The following is a 16,020-nucleotide window of genomic DNA, read 5'->3' as shown; positions in this document are numbered from 1 at the left end:
ATTTTTTAAAAAATTATAAAATACAGGAGTTAATAAAAATATAAAATATAATTAATTAATTACTACATAAAGCTTTATTTATTTATTTTTATAACTTTTTATTTTTTAAAAAATGTTTTAAATAATTATATTTTTCTAGTTTAAGTAGAGGTACTGTGAAACTGGCGCAGACTTTTGTCATATAAGTGTACGTTACTTACGGAAGAACGGCGCCAAAGCATCTTCCCGTATGCTGGCCTGATCTGGTCCGGTGTGATTTTCCTCTCCCGTTTCCGTACAAATATTGATTTCGATTCATCTGCCACCGAGTCTGTCTCGGCTGAACTGCAAAAGTCCCGAGGCCAACCGTGTATCAAGATTAAGTTCGGTTGACACAGTTTACACGTCTTCCCTAGCATAAATGTTATCTGCTCGGGGACTTGACACAGTTGAGGGAATATATCTGCGCATATTAGCGAAACACTTTTCGCTGCATGGAACAGAGCATCCACCCTTGGAAATATCGCTTTATATGCATGCCAGGTAAATGTTGACGTTAGCGAATTAAGGGGAAAAAAAAAAATTGCGAGGGTCGCTATGACAGCGCCCGGTTTGGACAGCACAGTCACTGACCAAGTTAAGCAATATATGGCGTTTCATTTGCATCGCGCAGCGTGCTGACTTACTCTGTTGAATGCTGTGTGCATTGTATGCTAAGATCGAAATGAAATGAAGTGAGCTATTCAAGCAATAGATTTCAAAGTCAAGCTAGAGTTCTATCATGTAAAACAATACACCGAGCGGGTGATCTATTAGTGGCAATACTAACGCTAATCTCACGGATTTTTTTTTTCATTTGCAGGTGCAACTGTCGTACAATAGAGACGTCTAATGAAGCGTCCGCTTACTGCATTGCACATGCACCTAAAGGAATAGATGTACTTCAACTTAACATCTGTTATATATTTAACTTTATATAGACTTTCTATTTTAGACACGCAATATGAGATAGAAAGCTATAAGTTCTCGACGTTATTACAGTCATCGATTAATGCTTTGGATATGCAAACTCGGTCTTGATCTGTTGCTCTGAAAATAAATCTTAACTTCTCTATAATTCTATCTTTGCACCTGTTACCTTCTCTTGCCACTATCTACTCGAGCCAGAATGTCTTCATTGCTCTAGGCTCAACTGTCACCTTAAGACTGCTGCCGCTGATTTTGTACCGGCTCTGCAAGGTAACATTATGGTTATTATCGGTTAGATACTCACTGAGCTTTCTCTTTTTAATCCCCTCCAAATTGATAGTCAAATCGTATGGGAAGTGAGCGGCATTAATAACAGGTATAGCTACTGTACCATTTTTGTTCACGTATGCCGTCACGTAGACATTTTCTACGTCACTTGTGGCATCAACGCGAACAGAACCTGGTCTGGCAAATCGAAAGTATTGAGCAAAAGCCCAGAGTCGAGATGATACTTCGTAACTATTACCGTGAAGTCGAATGAGAGCATTATCGCCGGTTGTATCCTGCACACACCACCAGTGGGTGTATCCCGAGGTATCGCTATTAACAAAGGCGTTATGCATATATAATGCCCATTGAAGGCCCTCGCTAGCGCATATTATTAGCTCACAGGTCCTCTGTCGCCGTAAGGGCCTCGTGGTATCGGGGCATTGTGATATATACATACGCAAGCTGGCCGCTATAATCCCAGGTGCTGTTCCATGGACCCGTGCCCTGTAATTTTCATTGTAAGTAGGCTAAAATCGTCTTTTGGAACACTATCTTACGTCGGCCCATTCTGTTTGGATATTCGGTTTTCCGCCGGAATTAAATGGACGCTCAGGATTGCTCTGATAATTGTGCCACGTCTGAAAAACGCAGTCAGTTATATAAAACATACCAATCGTCTGTTTGGCAAGATTGCCAATGAACACATACCGCAATATCAAAGAAATTTTCACCGCCCGCTTGCTGTAGCTCATAAAGGATGTTTCTCTCTTGTCGTGCGCCGGTAGCATCACAACAGCTGACATCTACTTTAGGAAAAGCTTTCTTCAGTGTCGGGTATAGGACCTCTAGGAAGTCTTTGGCTTGGAATCCATCTGACAGCATGCTCTCATAAGTGAAGGGATTGAAATCAGGCTCGTTCCAAGCACCCAAAAGCGAGATATCAATGCCCTCTTCCTTATAGAACCTGACATATTGGACAAGATAATCTGCGTAAGCTTGACGCCAATCATGTTCGCAATTGGTACCTCGTACGCCACATATTTGCCCGCCCAGGTTCTCCGTTCCCACAGTTTTCATGCAACCAGGGGCAGACCAAGCATCGGCATAGACATAGAGTTCAGGATTATATTTGAGAGCCGTTTTAGTGAGATTAAACTGACAGTTATCACTTCCATCCCAAATGTAGTTGAACTTCCCCTGCGGCGTTGTTGGGCATGTTGGAAGAATGGTGGTTCCAGGGGACGAACCAATGTCGTTTCGCACGATTGAGAGGCCGCCAATGTTTTCATCAAAAAGAATCTGAGTCACTCTTTCTTGATTTTCTGGCGACAGTCCTAGAGCTCCGAATTGCTGGCACGCAACTCCAAAAGCTCCAGAGCAGCCGCCGCCAATCATGGTTTGATAAGTTTGGCGAGCATTGATTTTGATGTTAGCAGCGTATCCAGAGCTGGGAGTATAGGTCCATGCCGAGCTTTGACCCAGTAGAGCTAGGGAAATAGAAAAGGTGGACTTCATTTCAAGGGAGAATGCTATGCAGCTAATAGAATGGACTGATATGAAGGATGTTGAATTAATTCATCCAAGTTGATATATTGCTTTCGAACTGATACTTCCTATTCGGCCATTTTATCCTTTTCTAAGGTCGCTGAGCCCCTCTCTCATTTAGTTGTTATGAAATGAAAGAATGCAGATTTATCCGGTCGCCATGCTATACACATATCCAATCCCTGTCGGCAAGGTAGCCGAAGGGGAACATTTAGCCTTTTTATCCGCAGTGACGTTTTTTGCGGATATGAAGCAGGGGTTGTAGACTGATATGAACCAATGGTAGAAAGCTGTTCGGCGTACCTAAACTAGTAACGAGAGCAAAGTTTGGCTAAAAGGGCCGTATCCATAATTACATATAACTATAGACTTGTAAGTTTATACCAGTACGATGATATTCAGAGTTGAGGCATTCTATGCTAAATCTGCTTCTTCCTGATTGTGGTTTACTCAATCTCTTAAATTAAGATAGTTCTAAAGTAGTTTCCTTGTTATACCAGCGGCTGTTGTTTTAAACTTTGAAAGGCTTCAGAGTAATAATACAAATACTTAACTGTTGCATGATATAAATATACCAAGGATGAAATGGATATTGTGGTACTTCTATAAAAATATAGAATTCGCTGATTTCATTAGTAGTTCGTTGACAGTTGAAAAAGACTTGGTTTCCATATAAAGTCATTGCTAGCAATATAAATATACAATGCTGTGAAATCCACTGGTCAAGAGCTCACAAGTATACAGCCTTGGGTAAGTGGTTGATAAAGACCTTGGTTAGATGTAGTACATGGGTATAAGATGCAAAATGCCTGCTCCTATAGGTCACACCATTCTTTCGTGTGATATTTCCGGTAGAAGAAATAACACTCAGAAAGGGACATTCCAGTATATGCTCAGTCTCTCAAAACTGGAAGGGCGGTTTTATTACTCCACCTTAAAAGCCCATGTATTGGCTGAAAAGGGATGCAAATGGTATTACAGTAGCTAACCTAATGTGTGGCTGTATAATAGGTGCATCATTCGGTGCACTTTAGCTGTTTCTGTGATATAGCGCCGTTTACCCCATTCGACTAACTCTTCTTTACTCTCCACAGCTCACTGGTGTGGAATGGGAAGGATACTAATTGACCCGCCTAACACTGGCTAACTAGCCTAGGGCTTACTTCTGGAGATATGGTGTTTGAGCTTCTTAATGCACTTGACAAGACTAATGCTTTTTAGCGCTCTTTTCACACGATTGATATAATGTGGGGTTTCGTTTGCTTGTAAAGAGTGGTAATCTAAGAATAAATGGCTCTCCAAGCTTTTCTTCCTTCCTCAGCACTCTATGGTAAATCATGCAGCAACCAAGCGTCTCCTCTGGTGAAGTCGATTTCTATATCCCTTCTATTGGAAAACCATGTAAAACATTCTATATTATCTATGGCGACCCCAAGACTCGGCGGCCACTCGTCTGCGCGCATGGTGGCCCCGGCGCTGGTCATGCCTACTTGAAGTCGTTTGCATCTTTGACAGCCGACTATAGTATTCCTGTTATTCTTTATGACCAAATCGGCTGCGGCAACTCTACTCTCTTACCAGAAACCATAGGTGACATCAACTTCTGGACTGTCGATCTATTCATGGCAGAGCTCGACAATCTCCTGAAAGCATTGAATGTAGAAGATGACTATGATTTCTTGGGGCAATCGTGGGGCACTATATTGGGAAGCGAGTACATAATTTCACGTCAGCCAAAGGGAATGAAGCACTATATTATTTCCAATGGAGTCGCGAGCGGAAAGCTCTTTGGGGAAGCAACCAGGAAACTTATTAGTGAGCTGCCACAAGAATCACGAGATATGATTCTCAAGCACGAAAGTAGTAAGACATACGACGATCCTGAATTTCAAGAAGCGTCAATGGTTTTCTACAAACGACATGTCTGTCGCCTTGATGACTGGCCCGAGGATTTAATGCAGTCGTTGAACTTACTCGACCTACATAATAACCCTACAGTCTATTTAACTATGTTGGTTGTCAATTCCTACAAGAGTGTGAATCATTCGCTAACCTGGCGCAGGAATGGGCCCTCCGAGTTCACAATGGTTGGTCCTTTAAAAGATTATTCGGCGGTTGGACGTTTGCATATGGTCAATGTCCCGACATTGATTATGAATGGAGAATTTGATGAGACTACCGACAGCGTAAATATGCCTTTTTTCATAGAGATCCCAAAGGTCAGATGGGTAACTATTTCAAACGCATCTCATATGCCCTGGCTTGAGGACCCTGATCGATATTTCAGTGTGCTTGCAAATTTCTTGTTATCATAAGGCTGTAGCTCATCAAGTATATCGCAAGCATCTTAACTGAACAAAAAATCAGTTGTAGTAAAGTTTGTCCTTCGTGCGAGAAGTAAGATTGCAAGTATTCTTGTAGGGGCGGCTTATCCGGTATCCACGCAGGCGTATTTGGTATCTAAAAAAGTAAAATTTACACTATTTTAATTAATGTACTTACTCACTTAAGTATAAGTAAAAATTAAAGCAAACAGCTTAATACATATATATATGAAGTAAAATATTATATATTTGTTACAATCTGGTCCATTGTAGCAGCCTAGATCCCTTATAAGCAGCTGGTTCTGTTACAGTAATTGCTGTAATTGCAATTATTGACCTGTTACGACCTGAACATTCGTTCGTATATTAGCTAAGCAAGAGTATGTACTCTAGGAGTAACTATAGACCGATGGACCAATTACAAAAGGATTATGGTTTACAGACATCCCTATTGAATCACTAAGTGAGCCATCGTAAGCCTATGCAAGAGTGATCTAACTGTAAGCCATCTAGAATGACTTACTATATAAGAAAAATATTTATTATATTTATTAAATAAAACTTAAATAATTAATTGTTAATATAATACTTTTAGATAATAATTAAATTAATTATTTATAACTTTATTAGCTATATAACTGTATTGCTTATAAGACTTTAATTTATCTTTCTACTAATATAAACTTAATATTAAGTTTATAAATTAAAAATCTACCTTATACTTAAGTATAATAATATAGGTTAAGATATTATATATTAATAACTTTTATTTAAAAAATCTTTTAAAATCTTATAAGTAATTAAACTACTATAATTAAAAATAATACTGCAGCTCTTTAAATTACTCTAGCACTTGCTGTAACTTTTAAATCCATTAGACTTATTAATGTAGACAGCGATCTTGCTATAAGCTATAAGCCTGACTAAAATAATCTAAAGGGAGATGCTTTAAAGGAATATCTTTAGAATATATTTTAAATTAATAAGTAATTAATTAATACTTTAAATAATAAAAAAAAAAAAATTAAAAAAAATATAAGAATTTTTATTAAATAATAATTATTTTTTATATTTAATAAAAAAATTAATAAACTTAAACTTTTTTAAATTTAACTTAGGGTTTATTTTATAAACTTTAAAAATATAATTAATATTAAAAATAAAAAAGTTTTTTTTATAGCATTATGCCTTAAAGGAACTATATTTAAGTAATTTTAACTTATATAAAATAAATATTTTAAAGATTTAATTAATCCCCTGCCTGCTGTTAAAAAAGTATTTAATAACTTTAAAGAATTTAAAAGAAAACTTATAAAAGTATTTAAAGATATTAAAGAAGTTTAAATAACTAAAAATAAACTTATAAAAGTATTTTAAAAAGGAAAATGCTTTAATTATACTATAAAATTTAAAGACCTTGCTTTTTAAGTTAAATAAAAATAAGCTATATTTATTAAATAATTTTATAATAAACTTAAAAAAAGCATTAAAAAAAAAGTTTATAATATTAACTAAATTTAATATAACTTTCTATTCTTTATTAAAAAATGCATTAAAGCTAATAATCTTTTATATAAATTTAATATAAGTACTTATAATAACTAAGGAAATAAAGGTAAGAATAATAAATAAATTACTAAAGATAATAGTAGTACTCTAGGACTTATAAATATTAGCATAATTTAAAAAAATAATAAAAAAAAAGACTTTAAATATTATAATTATAAAAAGCTAAACTATATAATAAAAAACTATAAATTATTTAAAAAGTTTACTATTTTACTATTAAAAGATAATTATGCTATAAAAAAAGATAGTAAGATTATTTTAATAATAAAAAGAGACTTTATAGTAGAAGAAGAAAATAAATACCTTTATTATTAATTAAAAGCTAAACTATTAAATAATTTTAATATACTAGCTAAAGAATTTAAAATACTTAACTAATAAATAATCTTTTAAAAAGACTTTTAATTAACTAAAAATATAGATAAAGTAAATATTAAAATAAATAAAGATTTTAAATAATAAAACTATAGATATAACTATAAGTATAATAATAATATTTAAAGATAATATAATAACTTAACTTTAGAAATTAATTAATTATTTAAATTTTAAAATTACATTATTAAAGCCCAAGAACCTTTTAAAAATAATACTTTTTTATTTTTATATAGATAGTTATTTAAACTTTAATAGTAAAAAGTAAAAAAATAACTTATTCTTTAAGCTATTATACTAAACCAAGCCTTATAATAAAACCTTAGTTATAAAAAAAAATTTAAAAATGTTAATTATATTAATCTAGATTATTTAAGATATTATTATATTAGCTAGGTTAATTATATTATATACTAATGTATAGAATATTTTAATAATAAAAAGAAGTATAATATCTTTTCTATTAGGATTTTATTTTTTTTATTATTTATATATACTCTTATATATACTTTTTATTATAGAATATTAAGTAAAGGTTTAGATTTTTTAAGGTAGTTGTTTTAGGAGAAGGAGAATATATAAAATTAAATAAATTTATAGGAGTTTATAAAAAAGCCTTTTGTAAATATTATAAAGCTTAAAAACTCTTTATATAATATAAAAAAGAAGATGTTTAAGAAGAATATAATAAAATTAATTTTTTTAACTATAAAAATTTAAAATATATATAATATGCAGAAATTAAGATTTTAAACTAGTATAATTTAAAAAATATAGATAGTCTTTTATAAAAGGGTAATAGAAAGACTTAAAATATATTATATTTTTTAAACTAAATAATAAATATAATAGTAAAAAAGAAAAAAAAAGAATATTTAAAAAAATATTATATAATATATTTTTAGATAGAGAGTTTTTTATAGTTTTAATAAACAGTGGGTTATAATATAACTATATATTTACTATAACTGTAATATATCTGTAGTTATTAGTATATAAGAAAAAGAGAAAGTATTAATTATAATATATAAAGGGAGTATACTTTTTTTATAATAATAAATAAATTAAATAATAAATTAATTATTTATTAATAAATATTAAAAATTATATTATTAGAATTATATATAATATAGCTAATATTTTATAATATAACCTTATTTTAGGGATACTTTAATTAAGTAAATATAATTTTAATATAGATTAAAAAACTGGCTAGATTTATTAATAAAATAATAAAACCCTAGAAAAAAGGAAATTAAGTAGCCAGAAGCTTAAGATTTTCCTTAAGCCTATTATAATACTTTTTTAATATATTAAAAAAAAAAAGAAAATATTAAAATAAAGAATATAAAAATATATTACTATTTTGCATTAAGAACTAATACTACTAGACTAAGAACTTAAGAAAATTAAATAATTTAATAATTTATTAATATAAGTTTTAAAATAATATAAGAAGTATAGAAAACTTTTTAAAAAATAATTAAAAGAAGGATTTTTATTATATTTAAAATAAAACTATAAAATAGTTTTAAAAAATAAAGCCTCTTTAAAGTTTTATAAGATTTATAATTTTAGTAAAATAGAATTTAAAACCCTTAAAAAATAAATTAAAGTATAATTTAAAAAGGAATATATTTAAATATTTAAATCCCCAGTTAAATACTTTATTATCTTTATATTAAAGAAAAATAGTAAATTATAGTTAGTTATTAATTATAAAGAGTTAAATAAAATAACTATTAAAGATAAAACCCTGCTATTTTTAATTTTATAAATTAAAAATAAATTATATAAGAAAAAATAGTTTATAACTCTTAATCTTATAGAAGCTTATAAGCTTATGAAAATAAAAGAAGGATATAAATAAATAACTGCATTTGCAATAAAATATAGATTATATAAATACTTTATTATACTATAGGGACTTATAAATACACTTGCTTTTTTTTAAAAAAGAATAAACTATATACTTAAACTATATTTAAATAACTTTATAATTATATATATTAATAATATTTTAATTTTTTTAAATACCTTTAAAAAATATAAAAAATACATTTACCTTATACTATAAAAACTTAAGGAAAATAAACTCTTTATTAACCTTAAAAAATATATATTTTATTTTTAAAAAGTTAACTTTTTAAAATATATTATTATACTTAAAGAAATTTATATAAACTTTAATAAAATTAAAGTAATTAATAAGTAGCTAGTATTAACTATACTTAAAGAATTATAAGTATTCTTTAGACTTATAAATTACTACTAAAAGTTTATTAAAGACTTTTTATTAAAAGTAATTCTGCTTATTAATATAACTAAAAAGAATAAACCTTTTAAATAGGGGGAGGAATAGCAAGAAGCCTTTAAAGAACTTAAAAAGGCTATTACTTTAAAGATAATTTTTACTATATTTAACCTAAAGAAACTTATTATAATTAAAACTAATGCATTAAATTTTATAATTAAAGGGGTTTTAAATTAACCAGGCGATAATAGTAAACTTAAACTTATTATATTTTTTTTATATAAACTTAATAAACTAATGCTATAATATTTTACTTATAATAAAGAAATATATACTATACTATAAGTATTTAAAAAATAAAGATATTATTATTATAAAAGTAAATATAAAATTACTGTTTATATTAATTATAAAAATATTTTATACTTTACTACTACTAAAAAGCTCTTTAATTAATAAATTAAATACTTTAAATTTTTATTATAATTTAATTATAAACTTATTTATTATAAAAGCATAGAAAATAAAAAAGCTAATGTATTAAGTAAAAGAAGTAACTATAAATAAAATATATTAGAATTTATAGTATAAGTATTATGCTATAATAATAAAAGAAATATTAAGTAAATATATATTTATATAATATTTAAAGTACTTAAAGAAAACCTAATGCTTAATAAAATTAAAGAATATATAAAAAATTATAAAAATAAAGAATATTTAAAAGAAGTAATTATAAAAAAAGAATATTTTAAATATAAAGGAAAGATTTAAGTATTTAAAGAATTAAAAAGAGATATAGTAAAATATATTTATAAGCATCTGCTGTATAAATATAAAAGAATATAGAAAATATATAATTAAATCTTTATATACTATAAAGTAATTAAACTTAAAGTATATATTTAATATATTATATTATACTATAGTATATACTAATAAATAAAAGATAGAAGATATAAATTATATAAAAAACTATAACTACTGCTAGTAGTAAAATAACTATAAAAATTAATAATATTTAATTATATTATTAACCTACCCCTTTTTATTAAACTCTTTATAAAAGTAAAATATAATAGTATTTTTATAGTAGTCTACTGCTTTTTAAAAGAAATATACTTTTTATTATATAGTAAATTATATATAGCAGAAGACTTTACTTATACCTATATAAGAATAATTGCTATAAACTATAGACTACTAAAAGAAATAATATTAGATAGAGGATAAATATTTACTTTTAAATTTTAGTAAAAACTTATAGCTAAATTAAAAATAAACTATAAATTAAGCACTATATACTACCTTTAAATAAATAAATAAATAGAATATATTAATTAAATTATTAAAGTATACTTAAGATACTATATTAACTTTATATAAGATAATTAAATAAAAAAATTATTAATAGTATAATACTATTATAATAGTATACCTTTAGAATTTATAAAAATTATATTATTTTATATAAACTATAGATTTATATTAAAAGCATTTAAATTATTATAAAAAAGACTTAACTTTAAAAAAGCAAGACTGCAAGCAGAATTAATAATTAATTTATATAAAGAAATATATATATAACTTAAATTTATTTAAGATAAAATAAAAAAGTATATAAATTAAAATAAAATTATAGAATTAATTCTCTAGAAGGGAGATATAATTTACCTATTACAGCACTTATAAAGCTATAAATTATTAAACATTAAAATTAATAAGCTAAATAATAAGTTAAATATTAAAAAAATAAAACCTTATAAAATTCTTAAATAAATTAAAGAAATTAATTATAAGCTAGCGTTATTAGATATAATAAAGCTTTAAAGCTTAGTATTTTATATATTATAATTAAAAAAAGCATAAGTTAATAAACTTATAAGAAGACCTATTTTAAATAAAATTATTATTAAAAATAAAAAAGAAAAATATAAAGTTAAAGTAATATTTACTATACACTAGAACTTTAAGACTAATAAAATAAAGTACTTTATTAAATAAAAAGAATACTTAAAATTAAAAAACTTATAAAAATTAAAAAAATACTTTAATTTCTATAAATTAATAAAGAAGTTTCTTTAATTTATAAGGTTAATAAATTAAAATTAGCTAGCATAGTGTTTTAATTAATTATATTAATACCCTTATTAAGCTAAATATTAATTACTACCTTTAACTTAATATACTTTACTTTATTTAATTTATTAAAACTCTTTAAGCTGTAATTTACTATCTCTGCCCCTTAAGTTATTAAAGATTTATATTAAAAATAGATATACAATAACTAAAATAAAGCTTTAGCGGCCTTTTATTAATACTTAGCAAGCTACTTAATAGCCTCCTTTTCTTTTAAATATAATTATTTATACTTAAAAGTTATATAATTTACTATATTATTAAAATAATAAAATATTATTATTTTAGAAAATAACTTATAAGCTAATAATAGAATACCTATTTTATTATAAGAATAACTATAATATATATACTCTTTATAATATATTATACTATTTATTATTTTATAATAGTTGCCTATGCTATAATATTTATAAAAAAAATAAGCTATTATAAGAAATTTTAATTCTTTAATAGTAGTAGCTAAAGAAAGGCGCTTATATATTTTCTAGAATACTGGTTTAAATATATAGTTAAGCATTATAAAAATTACAAAAGGAGTCTAAAAGAAAAATTACTTTAGTAAGCTAATATAAGAAGGGCTTTTTTATAGGCCTTGAGGATAAAATTAATAAAAAGGGGGTATTATATTATAACCTAAATATTTATTTATATATTAGCTAAGCAAGAGTATATACTTTAAGAGTAACTATAGACTAATGAATTAATTATAAAAGGATTATAGTTTATAGATATCTTTGTTAGATTATTAAGTAAGCTATTGTAAGCCTATGTAAGAGTAATTTAACCATAAGCTATCTAGAATGACTTACTATATAAGAAAGACATTTATTACATTTATTAAATAGAACTTAAATAGTTAGTTATTAATATAGCACTTTTAGATAATAATTAGATTAGTTATTTATAACCTCGTTAGCTATGTAACTGCATTGCTTATAAGACTTTAACTTATCTCTCTGCCAATATAAACCTGATGTTAAGTTTATAGATTGGAAACCTACCCTATACCTAAGTACGATAGTATAGGTCAGGACGTCACATGACCTAATCTTTTGCCCTGCTTGGCTCAACAGTATAACAGATTGTTATAATTAAAAAGGATAATTAGTATTTAATAATAATAAATGTTGATATAAAAAGAAATATAATATAATTAGTATCATATTATAGTATATAAATACTATATTGTAGCAGATATAAGCGCTATATTATTGTAAATAAGTGCTATAATACAGCGGATAAGTGCTATAATACAGCGGATAAGTGCTATAATACAGCGGATAAGTGCTGTATTGTAGTGGAAAGCCCTGTACTATAGTTGCTACAAGTATACGGACTTCTCTCTAACGGCCCCGCTTCTTTGAATATTAAATACGCCTGCTTGGATACTGGATAAGCCGTCCCTTTTGGTATGTGACTAATCTACGAGACCGTAAGAGTGGATGAGTTATAGTTATTATGCGCGAATAACCACAAATTAGTATTTAATATCCCAAGTTATCAGTATTGTTTAATACCAGAATATTCTGCTTGAACTTCTAAACTGTCTCATCCTTAGGTGGAGCAAGAGTCCCGAATATATCATATTCGTCCCATTCAAGTTTAGGTGCGACACCTTCCAACTTCCAAACTTCATTAAATTTTCTATACCAATGTGTTGTAACTCCGTGACCATGCCCTTTGTTTGCCACCCTACCTAGGGATTCATCAACATATCGTTGATGGGCCACTCGGATTTGATAGGCGACTCTGATTGCGCCGTCATTCAAACGCTCCCATTGTGATCCACCAAGAAGATGCTGAGTCTTTAATCTTTTATCCCCTATCATGCCAAAAAGGATAGTCGAGTACTCCCCTGGGGATAGATTCTCATGCAAAGCCCCATGAAGACTGCGAAAGTCTAACCGGACCGAGGGTGCGAGACATTTTTGCAGACGATCCCAGTCTTTGGTATCGTAGCTTTCTGCCCATTCAAAGGCAATATTTCTAATGGCAAGGTAGTCTAAATCAGTAAGAATTTGTATTCAATCAGGCTGAGGGTAGAGGTGGAGGGATTTAACCTTGGAGTGAAATATCAGTATCCATTGTTATCTCAATAGTAACCATGAGTAGAGAAACGGGATTTCTCTTTGTAGTTCTTATATGGGAATGCTAATGAATATATAAAGTTAATGACTCACCGCCCTTGAGGGAAATTTACATATATTAACTTGTACAAGATAACAGTACCCCACCATTTATATAGTGTATTAACCGATTATATTATTTGCACGAAAGCGGGGTTACAACCCAGGGCTTTATCGCGATTACTGTAACAGAACTAGCTGCTTATAAGGGATTCTATATGCTACAGTGGACCAGGTTATAGCAAACTCAGAATATACTACTGATATACTACTTCTGCTGCCTGTAGCTTATAGTGACCGGGCCATTTTTAATTAATTATATTACTAAAATCCACCCTACTGGCAGCTGTTAGTTTACCTAAAACTACCCGCTGCCCAGTGGTTAGGGCTTATAACTATACCAATCACTTAGTCCAAGTTAATAAAGCATGGGAAGAATTACATAAATAGCCTTGTTTTTGTATAAAGGAAAATGCTGTAAAACAGCTAAGCTGTATACTGCAAAGACCCGCTATTAGGTTTATAGCCGAGCAACGGAACAAAGGCGCTCGTTGCCCTTTGGGCTACCCAGCTTCACAGATCGCTGATAATATGTCATGTTAAGCATATTTATAACATAGTCCATTACCCTGGATGTCCATCGCGTCGCCAGTTGTCCGGATCTGGCTTTTAGTGGTTAAGAGACCCTGGAAATCCATCGGATAGTTGAGGGTGATATTATAGTAGGGTTTAGGACCAAAAAAGTCATAAGGGTACGCGTATGACGTATTTGGTCCAGAGATATCATACTTTCGGTTTAGCCAGTCTAAAAGTCCTTCAGTTAGCCTCCTACAGCTAGAAGGAACAATAGGAACAATAGGAGTAAATATCGCCTAAGCAAAATGCTACCACAAGTTCCACAACCGATCTACATTACAGTGGTGTGTTGAACAAGGAAGCACTAGTCCGATCTGGCTACGTGGATCTCATAGATTTTACATATATAAGAGGTCCTGCCTCCCGACTTCTTATCTAGATAATTAAGACCTTTTAATACAATTATCTTTAACCTTATTGTTTATCTTTTTTATTAATAGGTTATAAGCCCGGACAGCGCCTTAACCTTAAATTAACCAAAGACAAGGGAAATTATAAGATCTTAGACACCCGCTAACTAAAATCACTAATCTATTATATTAAATACTAATAGGCTTTTCTACTGCGCTAATTAAAGATAATAGCAACTAATATTATTATTAAAAAATAAAAGATTTACTTTTTATAATAACCCTTTATTTTAATAAAATAAAAATAAAATAATTCTTTTTTTTATTAAATCTCTGCTTACTATATATTTTAAGTATTTATTTAAGAAAAGATAAAAAGCTATTATAACCTTTAACCCCGGCCTCTATAGCCGGCTGTTAAACTAAGGTTTATATAAAAAGATTGCTTCCTTAGGCTAACTATAAGTATTAATAAAGCCTCTGCTATAGCCTTTAAATCTAACTATAAAAAAAGCTTATACTCCTTCTTTTTAACCCCTGATTTAATACTGTCCCCTGGATAATTAACTATTAAAGAATTACTTTATAAGCTTAACTTTAGTTAAAATATTTAAAATCTAGAAGTTAAAAGCCCTAGTCCTAGCCCCTGTCTTTTACTAAGTCTTAAAGACCTAGTCTTAAAAAGCAGGCCAGTAATTAAGCTATAAGTCCTTTAAAATATCTAAGACCTTTAAGCTTAAGAAGGCTAGGGCTTTAATTAAACCTCTTAAGTTATTAAGTAATTAAATTACCTAGGAAAAGAAAATAAAGAAGATAATTAAAATTAATAAATTTAAAGATCTTCTTTAAAAATTAGCTTTATAATAAAAGCAAAAAGAAAATATTAATAACTTTAAAAAAAAAAAGAACTATAAGAAAGTTACTAGAAATAAATAATTGCCTTTATATATAATTAACTTACTTTCTTACCTTATAAAATTATAAAAGATAATATTATTTTATTTACTATTATAAATAAACTTTACTAAAACTATAAACCTATAGGCAGTGCTATCTTCTAGGACCTAAATTAAAGATATATAACCTTAACTCTTAAAGACTGCACTAATATAGCAAACTTTACTAAGCAACTTAAGGAACTATATAAAAAACTCCTTTAACTAAATAAAACAGTTTAAATAAAATAACTAAACCTTATAAATAAATTCTTTATAAAACTTAAAGATAATTATACTAGCTTTCTTTTAGTCTTTTATTAATTTAATTAACTATTACTAAAGAAATCTAGCTTAATAATAATAAAGAAAGTAATTATTTATATAAAGACAGTTAAACTAGCAGAATAAAAAAAACTATTATAAAAACATTAAAGTATTAATATTATATTTGCAGGCATAAGATAATGCCCCTACTGCCAGCACTATTATAAACTAAAATATATAAAAAATAAATGCTTTTACTTACACCTAGAACTTTAAGCT

The 16,020-nt window shown here is 28.0% G+C and overlaps 3 protein-coding genes across 3 annotated transcripts; 1 reads left to right on the top strand and 2 right to left on the bottom strand.

The window, feature by feature from the left end:
• Positions 1 to 1,013: 1,013 nt before the first annotated feature.
• TrAFT101_009498 (uncharacterized protein) lies at positions 1,014 to 2,797 on the bottom strand. Its single transcript, XM_024902519.2, has 4 exons — positions 1,927 to 2,797; positions 1,776 to 1,856; positions 1,676 to 1,722; positions 1,014 to 1,596 (listed from the first exon to the last, which is right to left on the bottom strand). The coding sequence occupies exons 1-4, from the start codon at positions 2,731 to 2,733 to the stop codon at positions 1,134 to 1,136; spliced, it is 1,398 nt and encodes a 465-aa protein (XP_024761567.2). The 5' UTR covers positions 2,734 to 2,797; the 3' UTR covers positions 1,014 to 1,133.
• Positions 2,798 to 4,100: 1,303 nt separating this feature from the next.
• On the top strand, positions 4,101 to 5,102 carry TrAFT101_009497 (uncharacterized protein; the record flags this gene model as incomplete). Its single annotated transcript, XM_024902520.2, has 2 exons — positions 4,101 to 4,774; positions 4,826 to 5,102. 2 exons carry the CDS (start codon positions 4,101 to 4,103, stop codon positions 5,076 to 5,078), a joined length of 927 nt encoding a protein of 308 aa, XP_024761568.2. The 3' UTR covers positions 5,079 to 5,102.
• A 7,815-nt stretch (positions 5,103 to 12,917) lies between these two features.
• TrAFT101_009496 (uncharacterized protein) lies at positions 12,918 to 13,615 on the bottom strand. Its single transcript, XM_024909809.2, has 2 exons — positions 13,488 to 13,615; positions 12,918 to 13,429 (listed from the first exon to the last, which is right to left on the bottom strand). Exons 1-2 carry the CDS (start codon positions 13,531 to 13,533, stop codon positions 12,966 to 12,968), a joined length of 510 nt encoding a protein of 169 aa, XP_024761569.2. The 5' UTR covers positions 13,534 to 13,615; the 3' UTR covers positions 12,918 to 12,965.
• Between the last annotated feature and the right edge of the window lie 2,405 nt (positions 13,616 to 16,020).

The sequence above is a fragment of the Trichoderma asperellum genome, chromosome 6 (genome assembly GCF_020647865.1).
Source record: "Trichoderma asperellum chromosome 6, complete sequence".
NCBI classification, from domain to species: domain Eukaryota; kingdom Fungi; phylum Ascomycota; class Sordariomycetes; order Hypocreales; family Hypocreaceae; genus Trichoderma; species Trichoderma asperellum.
Note: the sequence above shows the minus strand (reverse complement) of the source record. Positions and strands in the feature narration are given on the sequence as shown.

Bases quoted from the DNA above. Each gene is read 5' to 3' on its own strand.
- TrAFT101_009498 (XM_024902519.2), bottom strand. From the start codon at position 2,733: ATGAAGTCCACCTTTTCTATTTCCCTAGCTCTACTGGGTCAAAGCTCG. The intron at 1,857-1,926 runs GTATGTGTTCAT...TGCGTTTTTCAG, and splicing joins AAAATTTCTTTGATATTGCG to ACGTGGCACAATTATCAGAG. The intron at 1,723-1,775 runs GTAAGATAGTGT...TGAAAATTACAG, and splicing joins TCCAAACAGAATGGGCCGAC to GGCACGGGTCCATGGAACAG.
- TrAFT101_009496 (XM_024909809.2), bottom strand. From the start codon at position 13,533: ATGGTTACTATTGAGATAACAATGGATACTGATATTTCACTCCAAG. The intron at 13,430-13,487 runs GTTAAATCCCTC...TTACTGATTTAG, and splicing joins TACTGATATTTCACTCCAAG to ACTACCTTGCCATTAGAAAT.